The 27,670-nt window shown below is 35.4% G+C and overlaps 2 protein-coding genes across 4 annotated transcripts; one reads left to right on the forward strand and one right to left on the reverse strand.

Annotated features, from left to right (window-relative positions):
* Positions 1-930: 930 nt before the first annotated feature.
* On the reverse strand, positions 931-5,698 carry LOC105222196 (probable isocitrate dehydrogenase [NAD] subunit alpha, mitochondrial). Of its 3 annotated transcripts, XM_011199415.4 has the most exons (7): positions 5,513-5,698; positions 5,324-5,395; positions 4,482-4,649; positions 2,382-2,776; positions 2,185-2,320; positions 1,984-2,097; positions 931-1,921 (listed from the first exon to the last, which is right to left on the reverse strand). In XM_011199415.4, exons 1-7 carry the CDS (start codon positions 5,537-5,539, stop codon positions 1,697-1,699), a joined length of 1,137 nt encoding a protein of 378 aa, XP_011197717.1. In that variant the 5' UTR covers positions 5,540-5,698; the 3' UTR covers positions 931-1,696. The 3 variants fall into 3 exon arrangements, with proteins under 3 accessions (XP_011197717.1, XP_011197718.1, XP_029404513.1); XM_011199416.4 differs by lacking the exon at positions 5,324-5,395 and having other exon boundaries at positions 5,513-5,697; XM_029548653.2 differs by lacking the exons at positions 5,324-5,395; positions 5,513-5,698 and adding an exon at positions 4,737-4,854.
* A 3,669-nt stretch (positions 5,699-9,367) lies between these two features.
* Positions 9,368-10,031, forward strand: LOC125778292 (uncharacterized). The gene is made up of 2 exons (XM_049455122.1): positions 9,368-9,586; positions 9,639-10,031. Exons 1-2 carry the CDS (start codon positions 9,464-9,466, stop codon positions 9,870-9,872), a joined length of 357 nt encoding a protein of 118 aa, XP_049311079.1. The 5' UTR covers positions 9,368-9,463; the 3' UTR covers positions 9,873-10,031.
* The last annotated feature ends 17,639 nt before the right edge of the window (positions 10,032-27,670 follow it).

Below are 27,670 nucleotides of genomic sequence, written 5' to 3' on the forward strand. Positions count from 1 at the left end.
AACCACTAAAGATACAACATTAAAATTAGCTTAAAGCAAATGTGACACCTCCCTTTAAGTAGAATCCTATGTTACAGAGTAAAAATTAGTTAAATCGGACTACAACCACGTCTACTTCCTATATAACACAATTTTAAAATTCATTTGATTCTTTTACTTTCGAATATACAACGCTTATAACCAAACGTTGTCCAAATCGAACCAAAACTGTTCCAGGGGACCTATTTTGTATCTCGATTCGTAAATGTATTCTATTCGAAATTCGGATCTACTTTATAATTATGCAAAAGTTGTACCACCCTGTGCCAGAATAAATACGTACAATTTTCGTTTTCTACAACTCAAACTCAAAACTAACGAATATTTTATTCGAAAATTGGCTTGAAAATCCGAAAATCGAGTTATAGGATATAAAAAATCCGAATTCGAGTAAATTTTTTTTTCGAATCGAGTTACAGAATAGGTCCCCAGTCCCTAGGTACGAATATGTGGATCCCAGTGCCTATAATTGACTTTTTACTGAAAATATCGGTGAGTGTCTTTCCTGATAATAGTAAATTAAAAGTGGGTAGAAACTGGTAAATACTTCCCCTAGCGCCCATATACCTCATTTGCAGATTTTTAAACTTCTGGATGGTTTTATACCGAATTTATCGGGCAATATGTGAGTTATCTTAATAAAATTGATAGAGGGTGTTTTTTCCAGAAACAGTGCATGTAAGTGCTGAGCATAAATACAATTTATTGAAAACGTGCTCTACACTCCATATAAGTAGCTTTATGTAACATATCTGAAGCTACTAAAACGGCTTTAACCTTTGCAAGTTGCAAGAGTATGAAATGTTCGATTATGTCCGAACTTAGCCCTTCCTCACTTGTTTCTTGTTAATTTCTAACTATAAAAATACAATTAAATAAGCACACAAGTGGTTATTTCTGTTTACATTTTTATTAACTGTTTATTGAGTTGTCTTAACATGCAAAACCTTTTAGCATTCACAATGACTTTTGGTGGTTTAGTCAGACATTTTTTCTAATAGTTTATTGTTTTGGCAAAAAAATATAACATGGTATCCTTACTGCTTTCAAATGAGAATTAGGTTTTGCCTATATTATAATCATCAAATACAATTGACTATCGACAATTGGCAAATAAATTAATATAAATGATTTGAATGTGCTAAGTAATGACAAATAAATCATTATCAGAGTTTATTAGCAATTTTAACTCTGCGCGATAATAAAACATAAAATTAAATCCAATATCTTTAAATAAATATTGTCTAATAAACGTAATATAAATACTAAATACCTGATGGCAAATTTAAGAACAAAGAAAAAATAAAACTTTAAATGAATACTTCTGTAGTAAGACGACTAACGATCTGAATTGTACATGAATAGCAAGTGTATTTTAAGGTTTGTTTGTTGTTATTTAGTATTGGGCTTAACAACACTTTTTCATATTATACAGTATAATATAGGGGTGAATAAATTTTCTATTCGAACGTACAATACTTTTTTTTAAGCAATTTGTTTTTACATACTTATTTAGTGAATTTTTTAATCAATTTAGGTTATTGTTGGGTAAAGCAGCAGTGGGTATCATTTAGTGTTCCAATTAGAAATTGGCGTATATACACGACACGGTGAAGACGTTCGCATACAAACAACCTAATAGTTGTATTCATTCACTTCACAGTTTGCCACAAATTTCATTTGTAAACTCTGAGCATTTGGCCTTGCCACCCAAGTCCCCAGTCAAATGTTTGCCCTCCTTGATCACTTCGAAACAGGCATGTTGGATCTTATCAGCATGTTCATTCAACTCCATGTGTCTCAACATCATAACAGCCGACAGCAATAAAGCGGTTGGGTTGGCCAAATCCTTGCCAGCAATATCAGGCGCAGTACCGTGAACCTGAGTGAAAAATATTCAATAAAAGGATATTGATAGAGTTTTTAGTAAAAAAAAATACATACAGATTCGAATAGTGCACCATTCAAACCCATGTTGCCAGATGGGGTCAGGCCCAATCCACCAACGAGACCAGCGCACATATCAGAAAGAATATCACCATACAAGTTAGGCATTACCTGTAATTTAAATTTACGTTAAATACTTCGTAAGAAAGTGTTTTAATATGAAGGAGTTAATACTGCTCATATAGTACATATACATACCAAGACATCATATTTTTTGGGATCCTGCACCATGTTCAAACACACAGTGTCCAAGTAACGTTCTTCGAACTGAATTTCCGGGTATTTTTCGGCCATATCACGCGCGCAACGCAAGAACAAACCATCAGACATGCGCCTATATTTGTTTACAATCATACATAAGTAATATATATTTTTTATTTATTTATTCTGCTTACATAATATTAGCTTTGTGCACTACGGTCACCTTCTTCCTGTTATTGGCCTTGGCGTATTGGAAGGCATATTCGGCGACACGTTTTGACGCCTCCTCAGTGATCAGTTTTATACTCTGTACAACACCATCAACAATTTCGTGCTCAATGCCGGAGTATTCACCTTCGGTGTTTTCACGGATTGTCACCACATCGACGTCGTCATAAAGGGTTTTGTAGCCTTCCAGACTGCGACAGGGTCGCACATTAGCATACAAATTGAATTCCTTACGTAAGGCCAAATTTAATGAGCGATGACCCTTGCCAACTGGGGTCATCAAAGGTCCTTTCAAGCCAATTTTATTTGTATTCACCGAATCAATAGCTGCCTGAGGAATGCCGTATTTGCCATCGGGGCCCTGTATGATATAAAATATATATGCATATTTAGGAGTTATCTAATCAAATAAGCTGCTTTAAGATTATCTTGTTAAAATATACATATAACTACAAAATATATTTTCGTCGTAAATAAGTTTCAGCATATCTCAGTTTTTGTTATCTATTTCTTTGTCTAAATGTTTAAATAAAATGACTAAATACTGTCTTTAATTTATTTTTAACAGTGTTTGACAATTTTTTATAGTGTACTTATAAAGCTCTCTAACCTTTGGATTTGGAGTACATGAACCCCACTAAGGATGCTTAGTATTGTCATCACCTTCTCATAAAAAAAATCTGCGAACGAGAAAGCTTAAGAAACCTTTGTATTTCAGAAGTTTTTATACTATGCTTTGGTGGTGAGCACAATTTTTATCCCGGCAAGTGATACAAAACTAATTAAAATAGCATAGCCAGCCCTGAACCGAGGTACTTTGATGATTAGAAGTGATTATGTCAAAATTTTGTATTTGTAAAAAATGTATATTTGCGAAATGTGTTTTGGACACTATCATAATTCTCATTTTAAAAAATTTCAGTTTCTCGAGTCTACGATATAATCTTAAGTTAACTTGCCTCGCCTTTTAATAAGTAGAGAGATCATGTTAAGAGGTAATTTCCTAGTAAGTGTTTAATTTTTTCATTTAAGACATTAGAATAATTCTGGCTGGCATTGTATTCGTCTCATTATGTTAGTCTAAGTTAATTTAAGTAACTCATTACCTAAGCTAGGAAAGTTTTGGTGATATATATTTTTTTCTCCTCTATAATTTTTGCGAAAACTAATTACTCTCACCAATATACATACATATGTACGTATATTAAACGGAATAATACACTTGATGATAAAGCACATCAATTAAAAAAACGTAATACCTTCGACCTCTAATTAAGTATGTACAAATTTGTATATTTGATTCAAAAAAAAAAAATAAATAAATAAATACTATTATAATTAAAACGCCAAAATCTGGATGATGACGAGCATGCTGGTAAAGTCAGACAGTGTTATCACAAAATATTGCACTTAAATGTTAATGATTGCAAAAAATTCCGCCTACATTTGTACATTCACTATACCAACAACACATAGAAAAAAATATTATTAGAAAAAATAATAAATTAAGACCCATAAAATAATAAATACATGATTTTTATCACCTTATAAATCAAAATAATAACAGTTTAACGAATATTGTATTCGCGTTCAAGCGATTTATTCGTACCTCTTGTATAAACAAGTGTTTCGCTTTAACGCATACACCGTAAAAAGGTATCGTTAATGTATAATTGAAAACTTTCAAATGCACTGACAATTTTAAAACGATTTAGAAATTAAAGCATTTGTGTATATTTTTGATTGGGTATGAGTTAAAAAATGGAATAAACGATAATAAGTAGTAATAACGAAAACATTTCATAGATAAAATTCGAAATGCATAAAAAAGTGAAGCTGTATTGATGATACCTTACTCATATACCTATATTTACACTAAGAACTTGTTAAATAAAACTTATTCCGTTGCTCATTTTCAAATTGTTCTTGCAATATATAATAAGTTTTGGAATAAAATTGTTCAATTTCGCTTTAGCTGCGCCATTTGTGAAGATAAATAATTTAATCTAATACAGATAATCCCTTTTCATTTATTACCTTTTTTAAAAACTTATAAATACACTTACCATAACTGGGGTGACATCCACCGATTCCCATTCGATTGGTACATTGGCAGTGGTGAAAATTTTCTGCACAGCAGCGGAGATTTCAGGGCCAATGCCATCACCAGGAATTAAAGTGACTTTTCTGGAACCAGATGCAAAGCCGCGAGCTGATGTGGGGGCAGTGCTAACCTGAAAATTCAAAAAAAATCATTGTGTTTAATATTCTCTTTTTAACGCTTTATTGTACTTGACAAATATTTGTGAGTAAATATTTACACCAATTAAATATTTACATGCCAAATTAAGCATGCTGTTTCATAGTAAACAAATGCCTAATTACGTTTTTATCAATCAAAGTTTCACCGCATACTATCGTAAATATCTATTTGCATACGCGCGTTTGTTACATAATTTGCCATCGACAGTTTGTCGTATTTTTTCTTGTCTATATGCTTTTCGCCTTTCTGTGTCCACCGAATTGCAACGTTCTTAAAGCTGGCTAGTGGGAACGAATTGCTTCGTTGCAATACTATATAGCATTGTGTACGGGGGTGAGGGCTCATGGCAACTAGCCTCGGTAACATATCACAAGCTTCTTGTAGAGGTTATACAATTTGCAAATTGTATTGAGATGAGCAAAAAAAAAAAAAATAACGACCAATTGTTTCAAAATAATTATAAAGTTGTTAAAATTAAATATCAAAACATAAAGAATTCTTAAGAGTAAATTTTTATAAAAGTAATCATAAAGGCAGATGTAAATTTGGAACTGGATTTGCTGTTATGTAAAAATCTGACAGCGTTGATCTGCATCAATTTCGGTGAATCGTTATTTTAAAAGCACTATTTTCCTAAGGACGCACCTTGACGTGGACCGTTGAATCAGTCAAGCGCTCCTGTCCAAAACGAGAGGTATTAACTCCAATACTTTTCAACTAAAATATAGCGCGAAAAAATATGTAGGCGAAAGGGAATTTAGCAAAGAACACTTAAAAATTGTTAGAAGGATAAAGGAACAGTTAAAGATTGGTAACGCTAACACGGTCACTCACAATCTTTTGAATTAATCTTGCAGCCATTTCTTTAAAATTTCACGCAGATTTGGATTTAATCTACTTAGAGATATTCGTAATTTAAGAACCAAATCACCAACAGCACGGCACAGAACACCACAACCACAAAACTGGCAAATCTCAATTTCTTGCTTCCCAAGAAATTCGTCGGAAAACTGGCAAAAAATCTCCAAACCAATATTGGCTGCTTTTGCAAACTGTCATCCGCGTTTATTTTTTAACCAATTTCTTCTCAAATCACGTGCAAAAAATTCACAATAACTGTTAAAATTGTTATTCACAATAGCTTGTTCATTTCAAATTGGGACATATACGATATGGTATGTCTGCTTTTCCATATTTCTACAAAACACAGCATTATTAAAGTGATAAATTAAATAGTACTTACTCACTAACTAAATTTTCCGTAGAAGAACGTGCAAAACTTTAAAGTAAAAGTTGAGACTAAAAATGTCAAAATATAAGAAATAGGGTGATAGTCCTCATAGCCGGACATCCCCCATATCCCGACAAATTTCATGAACTCAACGGTCTATTATTATTTTCATACAAAAGCAATTCCTATAAGCACACATATGTAAGTACGTTTCAATGACCGGACACGGGCACTATTTTGGTATTATTTTGTTCAAAATTTGTCAAGAAGATAGTGTACAACTTATAGTTTCCCGCTTTTTTAAATTCTTATTAATTATTGGTGTTTTTAGACCTTTTTTTAGGAACAATACGTAAAATGATCACAGCAAACAAATTGGTTCATGGTAGCTTAACGGAAAGTAATGGAGAAATTGTCATTTATTCACTCCTGGCTGACATTGACTCGCTTTTATTAGTTCAATATGAATATAGTTCTGAGTTGCAGCTTCGGATTCTAAGAAAACGTTTTAGACACTTGTTTTTGCCACGCCCCCATATACGGACAGCTATCTTATACGGTGCGTGTTTGGTTATGAGGAATTTCGCTGCATAAGAAAAACAATAAAATTTTGATTTTCTTCAAGTAACTGTTAAATCATAAATGCTTCGAAATTACTTTCAAATTTTCAAAACGCGCCATCATAAATTCGACATTACCAGAATGGTGTGCATTTTAAATGTGCTCTTTTAAATTCTGATCTCATTTGCATCTGTTTTTGAGTAATTTAAAATTTCTGTAAAGCAGAGAATTTATTCAAATACTCGACATTACTGTTAGCTATAAACTTTTTTTATTCCTTCAAGAATTCGACGTTTTAATTTACTTTTATATGTTAAGAATGTCAACAACTGAAAGGTCACAAGTGTTAGAAATTGCTTAAAAAATTAATAGGCTCATATATTTTTACTAACACACTACTAGTTTTCGGACTGGCCACAACAATGACAAGGAAATTTCTTTGATACAATTATATGATGTGTATCGATAGCCCAAAATCAACATTTTTGAAACAATGTTCGACCTCATAATGGCATTCTTCTTGGCACATGTTACTCCAGAGTATAATAGTTTCATTCACCTAACTGTTGTTTGTATAACCTAAAACTAATTGAGATATGTAAGTATATGTATATGTGACCTGGTCTACGAAAAGGGAGCTAACGTGCGAAAACTTTTAACTTTTTGGATTATATTAAAAAAAAGCATCTCATCTTCCATCCGAATCAACTAAAAAGAGAAAATTGATTTTTTGACACCTAAGCCCCCTTTCCGTAGACCAGGTCACATATGGAGTTATGTACACTGAAAGCTCCCATAAGCAGACACTGGTAGGACCAACCTTTTCTCCGATTAATAGAGTTGTCCGCTCAATAGATTGTCCTTAATAAACATCAAAGAATTTTGAGTCCGGCCAATGTGGACGGTTAATAGAGATATCCGCTTAAAAGAGTATCCGATTAATAAAGCGTTCACTGTTTACATATGTACATAAATGATGAGGATGACGAGACGTTTCGAAATCCGGATGCCTGTCTAGCCGTCCATCCAGATTTGGGCAAATCGCCTAAGTACCCCTACTGACACCGTAAAAATGGATGAAATCGGAGGATAACACCACCCACCCCCCATATAACGGCACTGCTAAAATGTACTTAAGCGCGAAAAATCAATATATAAAGGCGTCAGAAACATACAATTTACTACCCGATATTATAGGGGAGGCCTTTTCAAGAGCCGGTGTCAAAATTTGAGGATGGGTGTAGCACCGCCCACATTTAAGCGAAAACACCTATACCTTGGAATCTACTGGTCCTATTTCAACAAAAATTTGGTAGGTAGCATTATTCTAGCATTCCTACACCGCATATCCGAAATTGGACTAAAACTACGCCTACTTCGTATTTCATTTAATTATTAATAGAATTAAGCACCAAGAAATTTATCAAGATGGCAGCTTATAGCCAAAAATATAGGTCGATCTTTGAGATATATTGTAGAAACACACAGATAATCCTTATCTAATACGAATATGCCCGTGTGTCAAAAATGTATACAGTGCACTCGCGGTAACGTGAACACCGTCTAACGTGAACACGCTTTTTTTTACATTGACTACTCTGTAACGTGAACAAACTTACTTAGAAAGTTCAGTAACGTGAACAAAATTTTTGTTCACTACACTTTTTATTAACATACGGACAACACTGAATACATTAAATTTTATTTTTTAATATTAAAAAATTTGCGCAAATTTTTACCATATGACAACGACTTACTTCAGTTGAAGGTTTTCTCTTTCGCGGAGTGATCAATCAATCGGAATGAGTTCTAAAAAATCGAAGTGTTTGCATTTAAAAGAAAAAGCAGACATTTTAGACAGTCTGAAAAAAGGAACAAGTGTGACTAACTTAGCAAAAAAATATAATGTCGCTAGGTCAACAATATGCAGTATTAAAAAGAAAAAAGAAGCCATTTTAAAATGCGTGAATAATACATACCAAGGACCGGGAAAAAGAAAAACTTTAAAATCGTCAGAGCTTCCAGCTATGGAAAAAAGTCTATACCTTTGGTTCATCCGGATGCGCGAAAGGAATTGTCCTGTAAGTGGATTAATGCTAAAAGAAAAGGCTAAGGAATTGCATTCCCTACTTAAAGAAAACGCGACCGGATTCAATGCTAGTGACGGATGGCTTCAGAGATTTAAGAAAAGATACGGAGTTAGATTGCTTAAAGTATCTGGAGAAAAACTCTCATCGCAGCCTCAATTGGTTGATCCATTTAAAGTGAAACTAAAACATAAAATTGAGGAAATGGAGTTATGTAATGACCAATTGTATAATGCTGACGAATCTGGTTTATTCTGGAAGCTTTTGCCAGATAAGACCTATGCATCATCGCATGAAAAAACTGCTCCAGGAACAAAGACGGAGAAGCAGCGTATAACATTTCTCTGTTGCACAAATGCATCGGGTGCACACAAACTTCAACTTTTAGTAATTGGTAAGGCAAAAAATCCACACAGCTTTAAAAACTTTAGTTGCTCTACGGATTATAAGAACTCGAAATCAGCCTGGATGACGTCTGCCATTTTTAAACATTGGTTCCATCAATCTTTTGTGCCACAGGTAAACAATTTTTTCGCTTAATTAATAATTATTATAAATTCTTGCTTTTGGCCAGGTAAGATTGTTTCTAAAGCGGAAGAACTTACCATTAAAGGCACTATTACTTATTGACAACGCTCCCTCTCATCCAAGTGAAGCAGAATTAAAAACTGAAGATGGAAATATAATTGCCATGTTTATGCCGCCAAATGTCACCCCTCTTATCCAAACTATGGATCAAAATGCGATTAAAATAACGAAGTTATATTACAGAAACAGTTTGTTGGCTCCAATAGCAGCAAAAAACTTAGATTTGCTTGAATCAATGAAAAATGTAACGTTGAAAGATGCTGTTACCCTTTCAGCACAGAAACTCTTGCCAATTGTTGGAAAACTATTTTAAGTTTAATGGGAAACGAGGAGGACCCTGAATATAACATTCCATTAAGTATCCTGAAAGACAAATGGAGTGCAGAAATAAACTCTTTAATGCGAATGTCAGTTGATCTCCTTCAGGACTTGAGTCCTCAGGTAGAAGTTTTACGACACACTTTGATATCATTATTACTTTTTTCTATTTTAGGTTGAGTTTACACTGCCAATGGTTCGAGAGTGGAACGATGACCCTTGTGTTGATGATACCACCGAAATCCATGAAATTGAAGAAAGTGACGATGATGATTGTATTGCCGAAGACCCCATAAAGAAAATTGCCGCAAGTGAGGCAGTTGAAATCTTTAACAAGGCATTGCAATGGGCTGGAGATGCAATGGTTGATCAAAGCGACATGAGTGTACTTAGACGCTTAAGGGAGTAAGCTGTATTTCAGCTTTCGACAATCGCTAACGTGAACATTTTCACTAACGTGAACTCCCTTGGTTTTAATTAGTTCACGTTACCGCGAGTGCACTGTAATTAACTCCCTAAGTCCCCATACACTTAAGAGACAAATTTTGAGTTTTTGACTGATTTTTTGCATAGGATTTGTTCCCTGCAAAATACAAGAGTATGAAATGTTCGGTTACTAGAGAACTTAGCCCTTCCTTACATGTATGCTTTGTTTTTGAAAATTTATTTTTGAAACATTCCCGACAATAAAAATTTGTGTTTTGAATGAAAACTGAATTCAAATCCCACAAAACTATTAGAATATTAACAACTAGCTGGCCCCGCAGCCGTTGTCTTGCGTGAAATTATGTGTTTTGAAATGAAAAGAAAGTTGAATTTATCATTTCATTTTTTTTTTTCAATGTAACGCAGCTTCATAAACAAAATTTTTTGGTTTCTGTTCCGGTGTACAGAAAAGATGGCTTTCCAACTCGTGTGCACGCCACGTATATCTGGCCGTGTGAAAAACATAGAATTTCCAAACTTATTGCACACACTATGCGACTATCCTTGTGTCCTGTTGAGTGTCATCTCAAATGCAATTTTCGCTGGAAACTGAAATGGCAAATCGTTGGAACTCAAAGAAATTCGTTGAATCAAGCATTCAGCCCTTTGTATTCGATAGCTGCGTCACAATCAGTCGGGTTCCATTACATAGTTTCGGCGCTTGCAGATTGCAAAACATAATAACGACAGATCAAACTTTGAGACGCAAATGATGCGGTGGCATACCAAGCCTCTCCAAAGAATTTATAAACTCCACTGGATAATTCACGGCGACGTCTTCAATGGAAAGACGATCGGTCGATTTGTATGAGCGCAAGTCTTCCGGAATTTGACTTTGAATCTTTCAGTTGAAGTCAAAAACATCGGTATTTTTTGGCAGTTATTATTGCGCGTGCATTAAGGAATCATAGTTACGATAATTTGGCCAATGTCCGAAGATTGGTGATGAGTTCATCTTTCGTGAATTGATAAACCGCAGATAGAATTGATATCAAACCACCGGAAGCATCAACCGGAATTGACCCATTTCCAATTTTTAGCGAATACGATGTAAAATGTCTTCGACAATGTCATTTTTGTTCGTATCTCATAATTGACGCGGATTTAAAGGCTGATATGGTGAAATGATTATCGCGAAAAGTGTGCGATCTTCATTTGCATTCGAAGTAGCTATCGCATCGTCCAACGTTTGTTTCCACTGATTATCGTGTTCAAGCAATTGTAATTGCACACACCATACCATTCACAGTACGCAATACGCCGCGTACATTAATCAGTTGCAACCGAAGGTAGAAGCAATCATCGTTTTTTGGGTGGGTTGTGCAAATTCATCCTAATGCATTAGTTGAGAACACACCTGAATGTGCATCTACTGTTCGGTCTTGCCATGAATGCAAGGTATTTTCAAATAGAGCAATGTTCTCGTAAGCGGATCACTGACGAAAGTTGAGAAAAAAACTCGTCAATGTTAGTTTTGTTGTTGGCGGTGTTACCACCGGCTGTAATGTATTCTCTGGGCTGAAATAAACTCTTTGGCCAAACTCCATATTAACTGCGAGACACACAACAATCGGAAACCGTTCATGAATTGCAAAAGTAAATATCCTACAAAGCGCTTTATTGCAGTTCACGTATGGACCGTATCGTTAAGACCATTGACCGCCATGTTGCTTCCCTTGGTGACGTACTTACAAACGTATTTTATAGATTACACCAAACTGCAATACTAAACATTGATATGAGTTTTGAATGTGAATTAGACAACAGTGGAGAATATAGTACGAACTTCACTACTCTAAGTTGTATGGTCGTCTGATGAGCTACGACGATGGAGTGGATATCCATCATTTCCAGTTTGCGATTCCGAAAGAAAAGCAAGCGGATAGTGTTTCGTGCATTTATTGTTAGACATATAAACCGAAAAGGGTCCATGAACCATATTGCTTTCCACCACTTCATGTAATACTGGATCTTTCTCTACATCAGGAATTACCAGAGAAATGATTTCATCAATTTGATTTGGTGTAACCATCATCCAAAGAAGAATATGTGCGTGCGGCAAACCTCTCTTTTGCCACTCAACAGAGTACATCTAGCTAAAGTCAATCAAACATCGTAACTGTTGTTTGAAAAGTCGTGCTGTGCCATCGTGACGATCGCTTACTGATTGACCGCGATCCATAATTCCGCACATATGTCACCGCATCCTGGGAGTACTTCCTGCCTTGTCTTAGGCTGCAATACTTTGATGTCAAAAAGAACACCGACCGATATTAGGGCGATCTCTTGGTGGCTTCGTAACAAATTTCAATCTGCAATTGACCTCTTTGTGTGAAACACACGTAAAGTTTTCACTGAATAATTTTCAATTGTTCAATTCACAACCTGTCGTAAAGCATCGTAAATCGTAAAATTATAAAAAAAAAGTGTAAAAATTTATAATTTTACGATGCTTTACGACAGGTTGTGAATTGAACAAATAATTTTTCTTTTGAATAGCCGGAATAAAAAAGCAAGCGATCGAGACTGAACTATTCAAATAATTTCCAAATCAAAATATTGAAAAACAAAACAGAAATTGAAAAAAATGTTTATGGAAAAAAGTTACTTTTTGGAATTATCCAATTTGCCGACTTTTCATGAAAAGTATAAGATGTTTTTATTTCTAAACCTTCCTTAATCCACAACAAACAACCTCTTAAAATTTCATCAATATTGGTTCAGCCGTTCTCTTAGCGTTACTAACGAACAAACATTCATTCGTTTGTATGAGAAAAAGAAAAGGACTGTTTTTAGGGGTTTTCCGGCAATTATTCGAATAATCCCTGAACCTAAACGAATATTTTAAAAAAAGAATTATCAAATTTCGTTCAGTCGTATTAAAGTTATGAGCGTACATACTTACATTTTGGCGATTCATTTTTACATACATACATATTTATATAGACGAAGATGTAAGGTTGTTTTTATTGTTTTTTTTTTGAAGAAATGAAATATTGAAATGATTCCTACAAACATGAATTTTGAACAAATGCTTATGATTTGAAATATAATTTTTGTATTTATGAGTTGTATTAAATTTTGACATAAAGAGATAAAAAGTATCCTATGTCCGTCTCCTGGCTCTAAGCTACCTCCCTACCAATTTTCAGCCAAATCTGTTCTGCCGTTCTTGAGTTATAAGTGATGTAACTAACACGACTTTCTTTTATATATATAGATCATGAGAAAAATCTAATAAAGGTGATTTGGCATTATGAGTTAAAAAAGAAGCACTCTCTCAAGTAACACCGCCTTATATCATCATTAAATCATGAGAAATCTCCCTCAAGCCACCTAACGGTTAAGTCTTCGGTTCGGTTGACCCGGTTGTTATTTCGATGACCTAACCCTGTTTGGATCGGTAAATAATAAGTTAAGATTATCATTAATTTCAGAGAAACACCTAGCAGTAGGGTTGCTTTTTACTCCCTCGATCTGGGCTGGCTTTGAATCCAACCCGGGCCCGCAAGAATTTTTCTATAGCTCATGAGCCAAAAAACTCCACCATAAGTCCACCTCGATTAGATGCAACACATGGAGGGGTTGGAGCCACGTTATGTGGTCCCATGTTGTCAATGAATTACAGCGACGATGACCTTTAAGAACGTGCAACGTGCTTATAATTCACGCAATGTGCCGCCACTTCAGCCAAGTGGCCAACAAGGAACCTCTACGGCCCCACAGAGCTACACTAGGCCGCATAACTGCCAGTTTGATAAATCCGCTCCCAACCTTCATCCAGCTCCAATTCCATGAGAGGGCCACCAGGCAACTTATGGTTCATCAGTCCGTGTATTAGACCGTAATGCATCTTGCACTGCTGGTGTCATTTCCCAACCCGTTCCGGCCTATGCTCTACAAGAGTCGAGTAACAACAGTCGGCAAACCACACCCAAGATTAGCTGCAACAATCACCATCACTAACAGATAACCAATTTCCTGCGACAAATAAGAGTAGCATTACAACTGCAATACAACGGATTTTGCTATGTAGATCGAAAACATATCGCTCATTTGCTGCAAGACCGGCATAAATCAAAAAACGTAATTTTTGAGTTAATGCTGCAGAATTGTTCGTTATATCATACTTCATGTTGAGTGAAAAATTCATATGAATACCTCTTATATGCTCCGCTTGAGAAGAGAATATATTTCCTGTTTTCCGTGTAAGTCAGAGTCAGTTGAAAACTTTAAACGCGTTTTCTGGCGTATCGATTTTTTGACTTATGCCGGTCTTGCAGCCAATGAGCGATATGTAGTTGATTTTATCGCTAGCTGTGGTTCAAAAAAACCAAGCTAAACAACAGCTTAGATCTTCTGATATGTGTGGGCTTAAACGTTTTACGTAAAGATAGTGAGCGAGATAGTGAAGATGGTCAGGTGGCTACGGTACTCTCGTAGCATTTCATTTTGCTATTGCTATCGCTCTCACTTTGACGGGAGCCATAGCAGAACAATATAAAGGTATGTGTTCTGCTCTGCTCGAAGGTTTGTTAGGTAAAAAACTATAACTTAGCAACAGTCAAAAATGGAGGGCTGTACGCTGCTCTGGCGTAACGGTAGCAAAAAATTGGGGGCGGCATGGGAGCAGAACTAATTAAAATTTTCATGTGCTCTCGCATGTGTTTGTTGTTGTTTTATTTTTGCTATTTTATGTCATTATATTTAAATTAAAAGAAAAAAAATAATAATATTTTATTTAGAAACAAAAAATCCAATGCCCGGTTTCACAGTCCATACTTAAGTTGTGCTTAAGATAAAACAGAAAAATTGTGTTTTGCAGTTCATACTTAAGTTATGCTTAACTACTGAAAATGGGAGACTTCAGCAGTGCTTAAGTAACATCTAGTTTTTGTTTCGAATTTTCAGTTATTTGTCCAAAGAAGAATAATAAGAAATAAGAAATTATTTTTTGTGAAAAAATATGGAATCGGATTAGATTTCCACCAGTTCCAATAGGTGCTCCGACTCGCTAGCGGTGAAATTCGGAGTTTGTTAATACCTCAATATAGTTTCTTACAATCCTTACCTCTGGTGGGGGGCAATGCAAGACTTTTATTTAGGGCGAATTTATTGGTTCTGATTTTATTTCGTATTTTTCTTGCTTATATACAAATTTTAAAACTATCTTAAATAACTAAATATATGTGTATATGTGTATGTGTGTATGTTTTTATTGCCTGTGTGTGTGTGTGTGTTATCTCTTCTGCAAATTTATGATTTGTGTCCTATGCATTTTTATTATTATTAGATGTGCATTGCATGTAAATGCATTATGTATATATGTATGTATCTATGTATATTAATATATAAATAGATATTTAAGCATGTTCAATGATATTTGAACAGAGTTCTTTTGTGGTTTTCATCCATTTTCGACATAACTTTCTTCGCAAAATTGATGTATTGTCTGTTATAATTTAAATATTTCAAACATATTTTTATAGATGACATTTGTAAAACATATGTTGCCCATAACGTTGCCGTATATCATAATACAATTTTATAGAAATTAGGCATTGGCTGTTAAACGCAAACGACTACTCAGTTTGCAAAAATGCTTAGCTAAGATTTTATTTGGGCACAACTTAACTATGGACTCTGAAACCGGGTATAAATCAAAAACTTATTTTATTCAGTCAGTGTTTAAATTAAATAAAAATTACAAACCTGTGTAATTCAGTTACAGTATTCAAATTAATGTATTAAGTCTTCTTCTTTACTGGTGTAGACATCTCATACAGCTCGTCTTTCATCGAATGCGATATTCGCCGTGGCCAACGCGCAAAGGACCATAAATCTTTCGCAGAATCTTTCTCTAGAAAGCTCGCAACGTCGACTAATCAGACGTCGTCATCGTCCATGCCTCTGCACTATATAGCAGGAGGGGAATAATGAGTGACTTATCGAGTTTGGTTTTTGTTCGTCGAGATATGACTTTACTTCTTCTTGCCTACTCAGTCCAAAGTAGCACCTGTTGGCAAGAGTTATTCTACGTTGGATTTCCACGCTGACATTGTTGGTTGTGTTTATACTGGTTACAAGATAGACGAAATTATCTACGACTTCAAAGTTATGACTGTCAACAGTGACGTAAGAGCCAAGACGCGAGTGCGACGACTATTTGTTTGATGACAGGAGATATTTTGTCTTGCCCTCGTTCACCACCAGACCCCATTGATTTGTTTCCTTATCCAATTTGGAGAAAGCAGAACTAATCGAGCGGGTGTTGATTCTTACGGAGCTTTTGTATTGATCAACGTCATTTTACACTGCCGTATTAGTTTTGCGGGGATACCAAATTCAGATATCGCGGCATAAAGGCAGCTTCTTCGTGCTGTCAAAAGCAACTTTGAATTCGATGAAAAGAGACGAGAATCGAGTGTCGATTTTCTTGATGTTGAAGAGGCTTATCCCACGGTAGTTGGCGCAGATTGTGGGGTCACCGTTTTTGTGGATTGCGCAGAACACACATAAATTCCAATCATTGGGGATGCTTTCGTCCGACCCTATTTTGCAAAGAAGCTGATGCATGATCCTTATCAGTTCTTCGCCGCCGTGTTTGAATAGCTCGGCCGGCAATACATCGGCCCCGCCGCTTTGCTGTTCTTCAGACGGGTAATTGCTATTCGAGTTTCTTCATGGGCGGGCAAAGGAACGTGTGCTCCATCCTCATCGATTGGGGAATCGGGTTCGCTTTCTCCTGGCGTTATATTTTCACTGCCATTCAGCAGGTTGGAGAAGTTTTCCCTCCATAATTTTAGTATGCTCTGGGCATCGGTCACTAGATCACCTCTGGCGGTTCTGCAAAAGTATGCTCCGGTCTTGAAACCTTCTGTTAGTCGCCTCATCTTTTCGTACAATTTTCGAGCACTATCCCATCCCAGAGCAGGAGTGCAAGTCGAGTAGAAAATCGTTTGGCTGTCTGTTGTGTAGCAGCTTCTCGACGTCGGTGTTAGGACTTCGGAGCGTACGCACATCCAAAACACTGGAGACGTATCTTCCGTCCATCACAACACGATCGATCTGGTTGGTAGTTTTTCAGACAGCCAGGTGGCTTGATGAATTTTCTTGTGCTAATTTCTTGTTTCTTTCTAGTACTACAGATAACCATATTTCGGGACCCGGCGAATCGATCAACCTCAACCCATTTTGGGGTGTTTCATCATGGGGGCTGAATTGACCTTCCTTGTTCACCCTAGCGGTAAAGTCGCCAAGCACGATTTTGATATCGTTGCGAGTGCAGCTCTCATAGGTGCGCTTCAAGCGCTCATAGAAGGCATCTTTGGTCACATGGTCCTTCTCTTCCATTGTGGCTTGGGCGCAAATCAGCGATATGTTGAAGAACTTCGCTTTGATGCGGATTGTGGCTAGACGTTCATCCACCGTGGTGAATGAATGTATTCGGCATCGGAGCCTCTCTCCCACTAAGAATCCCACACCAAATTTGCGCTCCTTTATATGGAGACTTTAGTAAATGCCACAAGCACCTACTCGCCTCAGTCCTTGTCCCGTCCATCGCATTTCTTGGACGGCGGTGATGTCAGCCTTCACTCTAACGAGGACATCAACCAGCTGGGCAGCGGCACCTTCCCAATTAAGGGACCGGACATTCCAGGTGCATGCCCTCAAATCGTAGTCCTTAATTCGTTTGCCTTGGTCGTCATCAAAAGGGGGTCTCTCATCCGAGGCTGGTTGTTATTTTTCAGTGGGTGGGTTTTTTTACGTGGCGGGTCCCAACCCCAAGCGCACAACTCTGTGAAGTGGATGTTTTGCCTTTTCACTTGAGCTCGCCTTCAAACGGATGTTCTTAGGCTACCCAGAGGATACTTGGTCACAGACCCGAAGTCGTGAACTGCTTGAGCTATATATAAAAGAATCGTTTTCAAGTAAATGGTGATCAGAGAACTTCTTCACTTGCGTGAACTTCAACACATGATTCCATCTTCCCTATACATATAATCCTTTATAAATCTCGATTAATTTTAGGTGAAACAAAAAACCGTTAGGTGAACAAACTTATTATACTCTGTAGCAACATGTTGCAATATTATAAAAATACTTAGGGAGCACATTGACTTTCCTCAGCTGTTTAGATATTGAAAATGTTTAATGCATTTAAAACTAATTTTATTTTTGCATCGTTTTTATAAAAAAAAAAACTAATTGAAAGCAAAATAATTGAAATCTGTAGCAACATGTTGCAAGAGTATAAAAATGACTTTCCTCAGCAGTTTAGATATTGAAAATTTTCGGCTCCTATGAACGCCTTCTTTAATATCTTAAGTGTACGAGTAACCTTGAATGTCTCTGTTCTTATTAAGTTATCCCATTCTTAGTAGATTTCAACATAACTATTATAAGAGAGTAGATTGATTATCATTTGTATTCATCTAATTTCACTTAGCTTTAGGTGATCTATCAAAGTATATATGTATAGTATTACTCTAAGTATATACATATGTGTGTACATGTATATTAATTAATTTATACTCTTTAAATTACATAAATATATTCGATGTTCACACTCCCACCTCAAAAAGTAGAAATTATTTATAGCTAAAGTCTCAAAAAACTATTTCTTTACGAATTTTTAAAGCACATAAGTGAAAACGGTTTTAATAATCATATTTTATTAATAATTAATTTAATATTTGCAAGAGATACAACTAAAAGTTTAGTTATTAATAAGCTATGTCGAGAATAAGCTGCCTAATAAAATGTGAGGAATGAATGAATGCTACATACATACATAAGTATGTAGATAAAATATGTAGTACGAGTATATCGCTGTCACAATAGCACAAATAGCAATGAAATTGTTAATATTGTATCATATTTTTTACCTCTAAATTAATACACAACGTTACTTTGCGTTAGAGGGTGGAGCTTCAAAATGTGTTTCTATTCCCTTTTACCTTTTGGACAAAAATTCAATTATTTGCGCTGCAGTCATTCGATGTAGGTTTTTTTTATATTTATTTCGTTTACGGTGATTGCGCACATAAAATGGTGCAAATGCTTTTTATAGTCTCGTAACATGTTGCACCAAGAGTTTAATATTTTGTACACCCATCGGTTTTTCTTAACGCCTTAAATGATATATATACATACATATGTAGTTAGATATTTATATGAAAATATATGATCCGACGAAAGCGCTTTAAGCGAAAATATAGATGTAAATATATAACTAAACTTAACATTAAGTTACAAGACCTTTACTTGGTATGAGATATCGCAGTAGAAAGGGGTTTCAGTAGACCGAAAATTTTTGAAAAATAGGCATGGCTCCGCTTTCTAATCAGGGCCGCCCGTCCATGTAGACAAGTTAGTCTATTGCTGATAGCTCTATGGCGGCGAATATACTTCATTCATGAAGCAGATTAGCAGATAGATGAAACAGATTTATTCAACGAATATAAGCAACTGGCAGAAAATTGCTGTTAAAACTACACCACTCAATGTTTTGAATTATATTTGTTCAATTCGTTCTTAATTAATGGCAATTTGAAAGTTGCTAACATTTTCAGTGTCCACATCTAGTGGAGAGTGCAGTTCCTCTAATTTACATTTATCAAAACTTACCTGTACAATGTGCCAAGAAAGACTTACAGGCTTGGCAACATTATCGATTGAAGGCGAAGTGACACAAACTCTAAATATTAATTAATGTTAAAGGGTAATGTTTAATTTTTCCAACTTAAAGGCACGAAAATATTTTAATATCTAAATTTTTTTATTGTAATACTAATTATAATAATTTTTTAATCTTCTTTACTGACTAACGCGATTATAGCCGATTTAAATAATAATCGCATGGTCGTTTTTCCTTTACACTACGTGGCGCCAATTGGATATTCCAAGCGAAGCCAGGTCCTTCTCCATCTAGTCCTTCCAACGGAGTGGAGGTCTTCCTATTCCTCTGCTTCTGCTAGCCATTGTAGCCGCTGTCTTTTAATTCGCTGAACTATGTCAATGTCTCCGTATACCTCATACAGCTCATCGTTCCATCGAATGCCCATAAATCTTTCACAGAACCTTTCTCTCGAAAACTCGTAACGTCGAGTGCTCAGATGTTGTCATCGTCCATGACTCTGCACCATATAGCGGTAGGGGAATAATGAGTGACTTATGAAGTTTTGTTTTTGTTCGTCTAGAGAGGACTTTACTTCTCAATTGCCTACTCAGTCCGACGTAGCACCTGTTGGCAAGAGTTGTTCTGCGTTGGATTTTCTGACTGACATTGTTGGTGGCGTTTCCCAGATAGACGCAATTATCTACAACTTTTTAATAATAATAAGTAAATACCAAGCAGTTGTAAATGAACATTAGCTTACATTTAGGAAACATTTTAATTAGGAAAGGAAAATGGGTAAGCAATTTATATTATTTACAATATAAAATTTTTGTAATTAATTCTTTAGTACGAATAGATAGAAAAATACCGAAACTGGAAGAGGCAAGCTACAATTTGGAAACTGCAAATATAATATTAAGGGACTGTGTTTCGAATATAAAGTCGCTACAATCTGCTATTCCTTGGCATATACTTTTGGTGTAAAATTAATTTTTGACCTTTCTCAAAAATAATATTTAAAACCTTCTTAACTACCATTGATATCCTACTCTGCGCCAGCCCAAAGATAAAATTATACTATTCAACAACTCTAGAGCAAAAAATTGCGAGTGATGTGCTTAAAGGTTGAGGGTTCTAATTACGAATTTTAATTTTTTAATAAAATTACAATGGATGGGCACACACCCTTTGACTACAACACGTGGATTTATCTGAAGTTGAATTGATGTGTAGGCATGTAGAGTTGAAACCGTAATAAGGGTATATGTTTAATTTTTAAACTTTGGAATAGGAGTGGTTTCTTTAATAAAATAAAAATAATAATTTTCAAAAGTAATGCATTTTTTTGTTAAGACAAAATAAGTTTAGAAGGGCCGCAGAATTTGGCATTTACCTAGGGCGATAATTTGTCACAGGACGGCCCTGCTTCTATTGAGTTTAATTTTAACCCAATCAAATTCAAATCAATTAGATAAAAGACTAAATTCAGTAACTAATTAAAATTAATGCCTCATAACTCTTAAGGACCTGACTTAAGTGAAGTATTTAATTGTTTTCGAGTTAAAGTGAGAGACGAAGTGAAATGTGGCACAAAAATTGCATTAAAATTTTTACAAATTTTAAGTGAATGGGAAAGTTTTTCGAGTTTGTTGATTTTAAGTGAAGCTCGTTTTTTGGCGGTTTTGTCCGTGTACGACAAAAATTTTTCTTTGTATGATATTGTGGTGTGGCACTCATTATGGTCATTATGTTTTCTTCTCACATTTTTTATCGTTTAACTTAATTGTCTCGATTTTTTTGTCTGTGAAGTAGACCTAGATTACGTTGTAGACCACATACGAGTATCTTCTGAGGGGGAAGACGTGATAACGGAAGTTAAATGAAATGGTTAATGGTTTTTTTGGAGACGGAACTGACAAATCGTTGAAACTTAGAAGACTTACTGACATATCATCTGGAACAGTTACTTTGCAAACACAAATTTCTGCTAAGCTAAAGTTTAGCGAAAATATCGAACCAACCTAGTAAGTGTAGTCCGGCTTAATATTCAACAATCAATAGCTGCACCGCAAATGCACAAATGATTAAAATAAAATATTTATGAAATTCTAGTGTAGGCTATTTTTTCGGTATTTATTGTATGCATAATAAAGGAGAATAAATTAGTAAAGTAACAATGTGTTTTATTAAATTAATAGCATGTTCTTTGGACAGATTAAAACAAGAAACTTAAAATCAGGGACCGGAAATAAGAGTTATTTTACAATTTTTAATAAAAAAAATCATACGTAAAGGAACATCGTAGAAAAGTTTTGTTTACACCATCATGATTTTTAGGTGAACTATATGCGAAATATTGTATGATTTTTAAATTTAGATTTTTATATATTTAGATCAAAAATAAAAGTTATTTTTGATTTCTATTTTTTTAGATCAAAAATAAAAGTTATTTTCGATTTTTATTTTTTTAGATCAAAAAATAAGAATTATTTTTGATTTTTATATTTTTAAATCAATAATAAAAATAAATTCAAAATTTGTGGCATAATATGTTTCTTAATTTCTGTTAAGCTTTAAAGTAAAACTAAGGTGTACGGTTATAATAACAGCAAAAAATAAATAAATAAAAATTTTGAATTGATTTTTATTATTGATTTAAAAATATAAAAATCAAAAATAATTCTTATTTTTTGATCTAAAAAAATAAAAATCAAAAATAACTTTTATTTTTGATCTAAAAAAATAAAAATCAAAAATAACTTTTATTTTTGATCTAAATATATAAAAATCAAAAATAATTTTTATTTTTGATCTAAATATATAAAAATCAAAAATAACTCTTATTTTTTGATTTTTTCGATAAAAGTCATAAGAGTTACGGTCCCTGCTTAAAATATATGAGTGAAGGTAAAAGTACTAGTGATGTATAATGTTTTCCAAGGATTTTATTTTTGTCTTCGCTTATAATTTTGGGATTTGCATTATTTTGTCAAATAACGTGCATATAATCAAAATAATTGCATAGGACAATAACAACGAGAAAAAAAACGTTAATTTCGCTTTCACCGTAGCTAGATACCCTTTACAGGTACATTTCTTATAGTATGAAAGGGTATATCTAGATTTTGATCGGCCAGTTTCAATGGCAGCTTTATACTATAGTGTTTTGATCTGTACATTATCTTCGAATTTCGCGAAAATTTCTTGTCAAATGAAGTTTTCCATACATATAGCGGATTTTGATCGATCAAATATTTCTTCCGATATTGTATCGTTGCCTGTCTGAGTGATTATACCAGTTGTTTATTCTTAATAAATTTCAGTGCCCTTACTTACATTCGCCAAATTACAAATTTATTTTTTGTTTGCTAGCCGGAGAGTTACCAAACAGTTTCTGCGAGCCATCATTAACGTCAGTTACAATATCAAAATAAATCCAAACAATTACAGCATAGTTTGAGAACTAAACTGGATATGGCTAGTAAATTCGCGGTCCCAAAGTCTAATTTGCACAATTTAAATCTGGAAGAAGGAGAAATAATCTCGGATGACGAGATTAATAATTTCATTTTATCTGCGAACACGTCTATGAATAATGATGATGACTGCATATAAAACAGAAAAAGAAAGAGGCCGAAATGAGTGCATAAGAAGAGCTTGATAAGCTGGCCGACGGGAGTAATGCTCGAAAATTCTACGGAAAAGTGCGGCGGATAACAGAAGGTTTCAAGACCGGAGCATACTCTTGTAGAACCCCCAGAGGTAATCTAGTGACCGATGACCAGAGCATACTAAAATTATAGAGAGAACACTTGTCCAGCCTACTGAATGTCAGAATAACGCCCGATTCCCCAATCGATGACGATGGAGCAGACGTTAAATTGCCCGACCATGAAAAAATTTGAATAGCAATTACCCGTCTGAAGAACAACAAAGCAGCGGGAGCCGGTGTACATATTACCAGCCCAGCTATTCAAACACGGCGGCGAAGAACTCATAAGGAGCATGCATCAGCTTCTTTGCATGGTCGGACGAAAACATGCCCAACGATTGGAATTTAAGTGTGCTCTACCCAACCAACAAAAAGAGAGACACCACAATCTGCGCCAACTACCGTGGGATAAGCCTTCTCAACATCGCATATAAGGTTCTATCGAACATATTGTGTGAAAGATTAAAGCCCACCGTCAAAAAACTGATTTGACCTTATCAGTGTGGCTTTAGACCTGGCAAATCAACAACCGACCAGATATTTAGCAAACGCCAAATTTTGGAAAAGACCCGTGAAAGGAGAATCGACACACACCACCTTTTCGTCGATTTCAAAGCTGCTTTCGAAAGCACGAAAAAGAGCTGCCTTTATGCCGTGATGCCGAATTTGGTGTCCCCGCAAAACTAATACGGCTGTGTAAACTGACGTTGAGCAACCCCAAAAGCTTTATGAGGATCGAGAAGGACCTTTCCGGGACGTTTGATACCAAACGTGGTTTCAGACAAGGCGACTGCCTATCATGTGACTTCTTCAACTTGCTGCTGGAGAAAATAATTAGAGCTGCAGAACTTAATCGAGCAGGTTTTATAAGAGTGCGCAGCTGCTTGATATCATCGGCCTCAACACCCGCGCTGTTAGTTCTGCTTTCTCCAGACTGGACAAGGAAGCAAAGCAGATGGGTCTGGCAGTGAACGAGGGCAAGACGAAAAAATCTCCCGCCATCAAACAAACCGTCGTCGCACTCGCGACTTGACACTCGCGTCATTGTTGACAGTCATAAGATTGAAGTTGTATATAATTTCGTCTATCTTCGAACCAGTATATATAAACAACACCAACAATGTCAGTCTGGAAATCCAACGCAGAATAACTCTTGCTAACAGGTGCTACTTCGGACTGAGTAGGCAATTAAGAAGTAAAGTCCTCTCTCTACGAACAAAAACAAAACTCTATAAGTCACTCATTATTCCAATCCTGCTATATGGTGCAGAGGCATGGACGATGACAACAACTGATGAGTCGACGTTGCGAATTTTCGAGAGAAAGGTTCTGCGAAAGATTTATAGTCCTTTGTGCGTTGGCCACGGCGAATATCGCATTTGATGGAACGATGAGCTGTATGAGATAAACGACGACAATGACATAGTTCAGCGAATTAAAAGACAGCGGCTACGATGGCTAGCAGAGGCAGAGGAATAGGAAGACCTCCACTCCGTTGGAAGGACCAGGTGAAGAAGGACTTGGCTACGCTTGGAATATCCAATTGGCGCCACGTAGCGAAAAGAAGAAACGACTGGCGCCCTGTTCTTAACTCGGCTATAATCGCGTAAGCGGTGTCTACGCCAATTAAGAAGATGAATAATGGAATTATTAATTTGTTTAATTTCTGAATGGTGTCAAATTGATATTTTGATTGTGATTAAAAAATTTATAATACACGAACTCTTTCGTATCCTTGGGATTCGATGAATTCTTTTACCTCTTGGTCCTGGTTATGATAATATTCGGAATCAATATCTACAGATATTTTGAATTGAACTAGGTTAATTCCTTTTATGGTTTCGTTATTTGCTTTATGCGTTCCGTCGATTATAATGTTACCATGACTTGACTCTATTACAGGATAGTTCTTTTCTTGGATTGTGTTACAATGTGCTTCTTTGTTTAGTAATATGGGCATAGCACAATTGTCTTCCTTTTCCTGTTTACATATGTATTTGCTTACATTTTTTTACATAGTGACTAAGTTATCTAATTGTAATTTGCCTTGTTTATACATTAAAGGTGTTCGTTTGAACGTTTGGAATAATTTTTTTATGATTGGATATTTATATAACGGGTGATTTTTTTGAGGTTAGGATTTTCATGCATTAGTATTTGACAGATCACGTGGGATTTCAGACATGGTGTCAAAGAGAAAGATGCTCAGTATGCTTTGACATTTCATCATGAATAGACTTACTAACGAGCAACGCTTGCAAATCATTGAATTTTATTACCAAAATCAGTGTTCGGTTCGAAATGTGTTTCGCGCGCGTGTTTTGTTCAGCGATGAGGCTCATTTCTGGTTGAATGGCTACGTAAATAAGCAAAATTGCCGCATTTGGGGTGAAGAGCAACCAGAAGCCGTTCAAGAACTGCCCATGCATCCCGAAAAATGCACTGTTTGGTGTGGTTTGTACGCTGGTGGAATCATTGGACCGTATTTTTTCAAAGATGCTGTTGGACGCAACGTTACGGTGAATGGCGATCGCTATCGTTCGATGCTAACAAACTTTTTGTTGCCAAAAATGGAAGAACTGAACTTGGTTGACATGTGGTTTCAACAAGATGGCGCTACATGCCACACAGCTCGCGATTCTATGGCCATTTTGAGGGAAAACTTCGGACAACAATTCATCTCAAGAAATGGACCCGTAAGTTGGCCACCAAGATCATGCGATTTAACGCCTTTAGACTATTTTTTGTGGGGCTACGTCAAGTCTAAAGTCTACAGAAATAAGCCAGCAACTATTCCAGCTTTGGAAGACAACATTTCCGAAGAAATTCGGGCTATTCCGGCCGAAATGCTCGAAAAAGTTGCCCAAAATTGGACTTTCCGAATGGACCACCTAAGACGCAGCCGCGGTCAACATTTAAATGAAATTATCTTCAAAAAGTAAATGTCATGAACCAATCTAACTTTTCAAATAAAGAACCGATGAGATTTTGCAAATTTTATGCGTTTTTTTTTTTTAAAAAAGTTATCAAGCTCTTAAAAAATCACCCTATATTACAGTAAAGGTGTCTTGTATTCATAGTACGTGAATTCGTGCATATTCTAAAACATTAATAACTGGAATATTTTCATTATCCTTTCAATTTCTTCTATGTATATTGATTGCTGCAGAATAGAAATTTCCATTTTTTGCAAAATTTATTGCAGTAATTAAGTCTAATAATTATCTATGGATTTCTTGGAGAAAATTTTATTCTTTTGATTAGGGTTTATAATTTATTTTTCGTTGTATATAATTACGTGCTGACCCCGCAGTCGTGAAATTATGTTGAATTTATTAATAGTATTAAAAATCATTTATTTTTGATTTTTCTAAATTTTTTTTCAATGTAACGCAGCTTAAAAAAACATTTTTTGGTTTCTTTTCGGGTGCGTAAATGTACAGAGAAGATGGTTTCCCAACTCGTGAACACGTCACGTATAAATAGCCGCGTGAAAAACAAGGCATTTCCAGGGTTATGACACACACTTCTAGCGACTATCCTTTTGTTCTGTTGATTTTCATCGAAAATGCGATTTTCATTGGAAACTGAATACTTTCGAACTGAAATGGCAAGTCGTTGGAACTCAAAGGATGGATTTGATAGCAGTGGCACAGTCAGTAGGGTTCCATAACAAATTTCGGCACATGAAAATTGCGAAACATAGTAATGACAGATCCAACTTTGAGACGCAAATAATATGGTGGCATACCAAGCTCCTCAAAAGATTTTAGAAATGCAACTGGATAATTCACGGCTTCGTATTTTTGGCAGTTAAAATTGCACGTACACTTAGCCACAAAAGTGAACATACGATAGCAATTTTGCGATTATCTAATGTAATAACACAAATTTTGTAATTTTTTAAATGCATTTTATTTTTGTTCGTCTTGTACCACTAACTACAACACGAAACTACCAATTTCCTATTGGCACTGCATAAAAAACGAATGAAAAAGGGGAATCCCATATTATGAAATCCCACAAAAGTGTACATACGCTTTACTGATATTTGATTTACCGTTATGCACAATTGATTTTGTTTTTTGTTTATGAATTTTTTTGGGTTTGCGTGGTCAGTTCTTTTGTAATTGCGGCCGTGAAAACATTATCTTTAGTTTATATTTAGTTGCAAAATGTTAAAAAGAAAAGAAACATCGTCAGATCTACGAAAAGTCGTAATAAAACTCAAAAGCGAAGGAAAATCCGTTGGGGAAATTGGAAAAATTACAAATTTATCGAAAGCAACAGTTCTGGTGATAGTTAATAATTTCAATGAGACAGGTAGCTATGAAAATAAGCCTCGCCCTGGTCGCCCATCTAAACTGGATTTGAGGATGGAAAGGAA

Source organism: Bactrocera dorsalis, chromosome 4 (genome assembly GCF_023373825.1).
Source record: "Bactrocera dorsalis isolate Fly_Bdor chromosome 4, ASM2337382v1, whole genome shotgun sequence".
Classification (NCBI taxonomy): Eukaryota; Metazoa; Arthropoda; class Insecta; order Diptera; family Tephritidae; genus Bactrocera; species Bactrocera dorsalis.

Bases quoted from the DNA above. Each gene is read 5' to 3' on its own strand.
- LOC125778292 (XM_049455122.1), top strand. From the start codon at position 9,464: ATGGGAAACGAGGAGGACCCTGAATATAACATTCCATTAAGTATCCTG. The intron at 9,587-9,638 runs GTAGAAGTTTTA...TTTCTATTTTAG, and splicing joins TTCAGGACTTGAGTCCTCAG to GTTGAGTTTACACTGCCAAT.
- LOC105222196 (XM_011199415.4), bottom strand. From the start codon at position 5,539: ATGGCTGCAAGATTAATTCAAAAGATT. The intron at 4,650-5,323 runs GTGCGTCCTTAG...TTGAATTTTCAG, and splicing joins ATTCAACGGTCCACGTCAAG to GTTAGCACTGCCCCCACATC. The intron at 2,777-4,481 runs GTAAGTGTATTT...TATATCATACAG, and splicing joins TGGATGTCACCCCAGTTATG to GGCCCCGATGGCAAATACGG.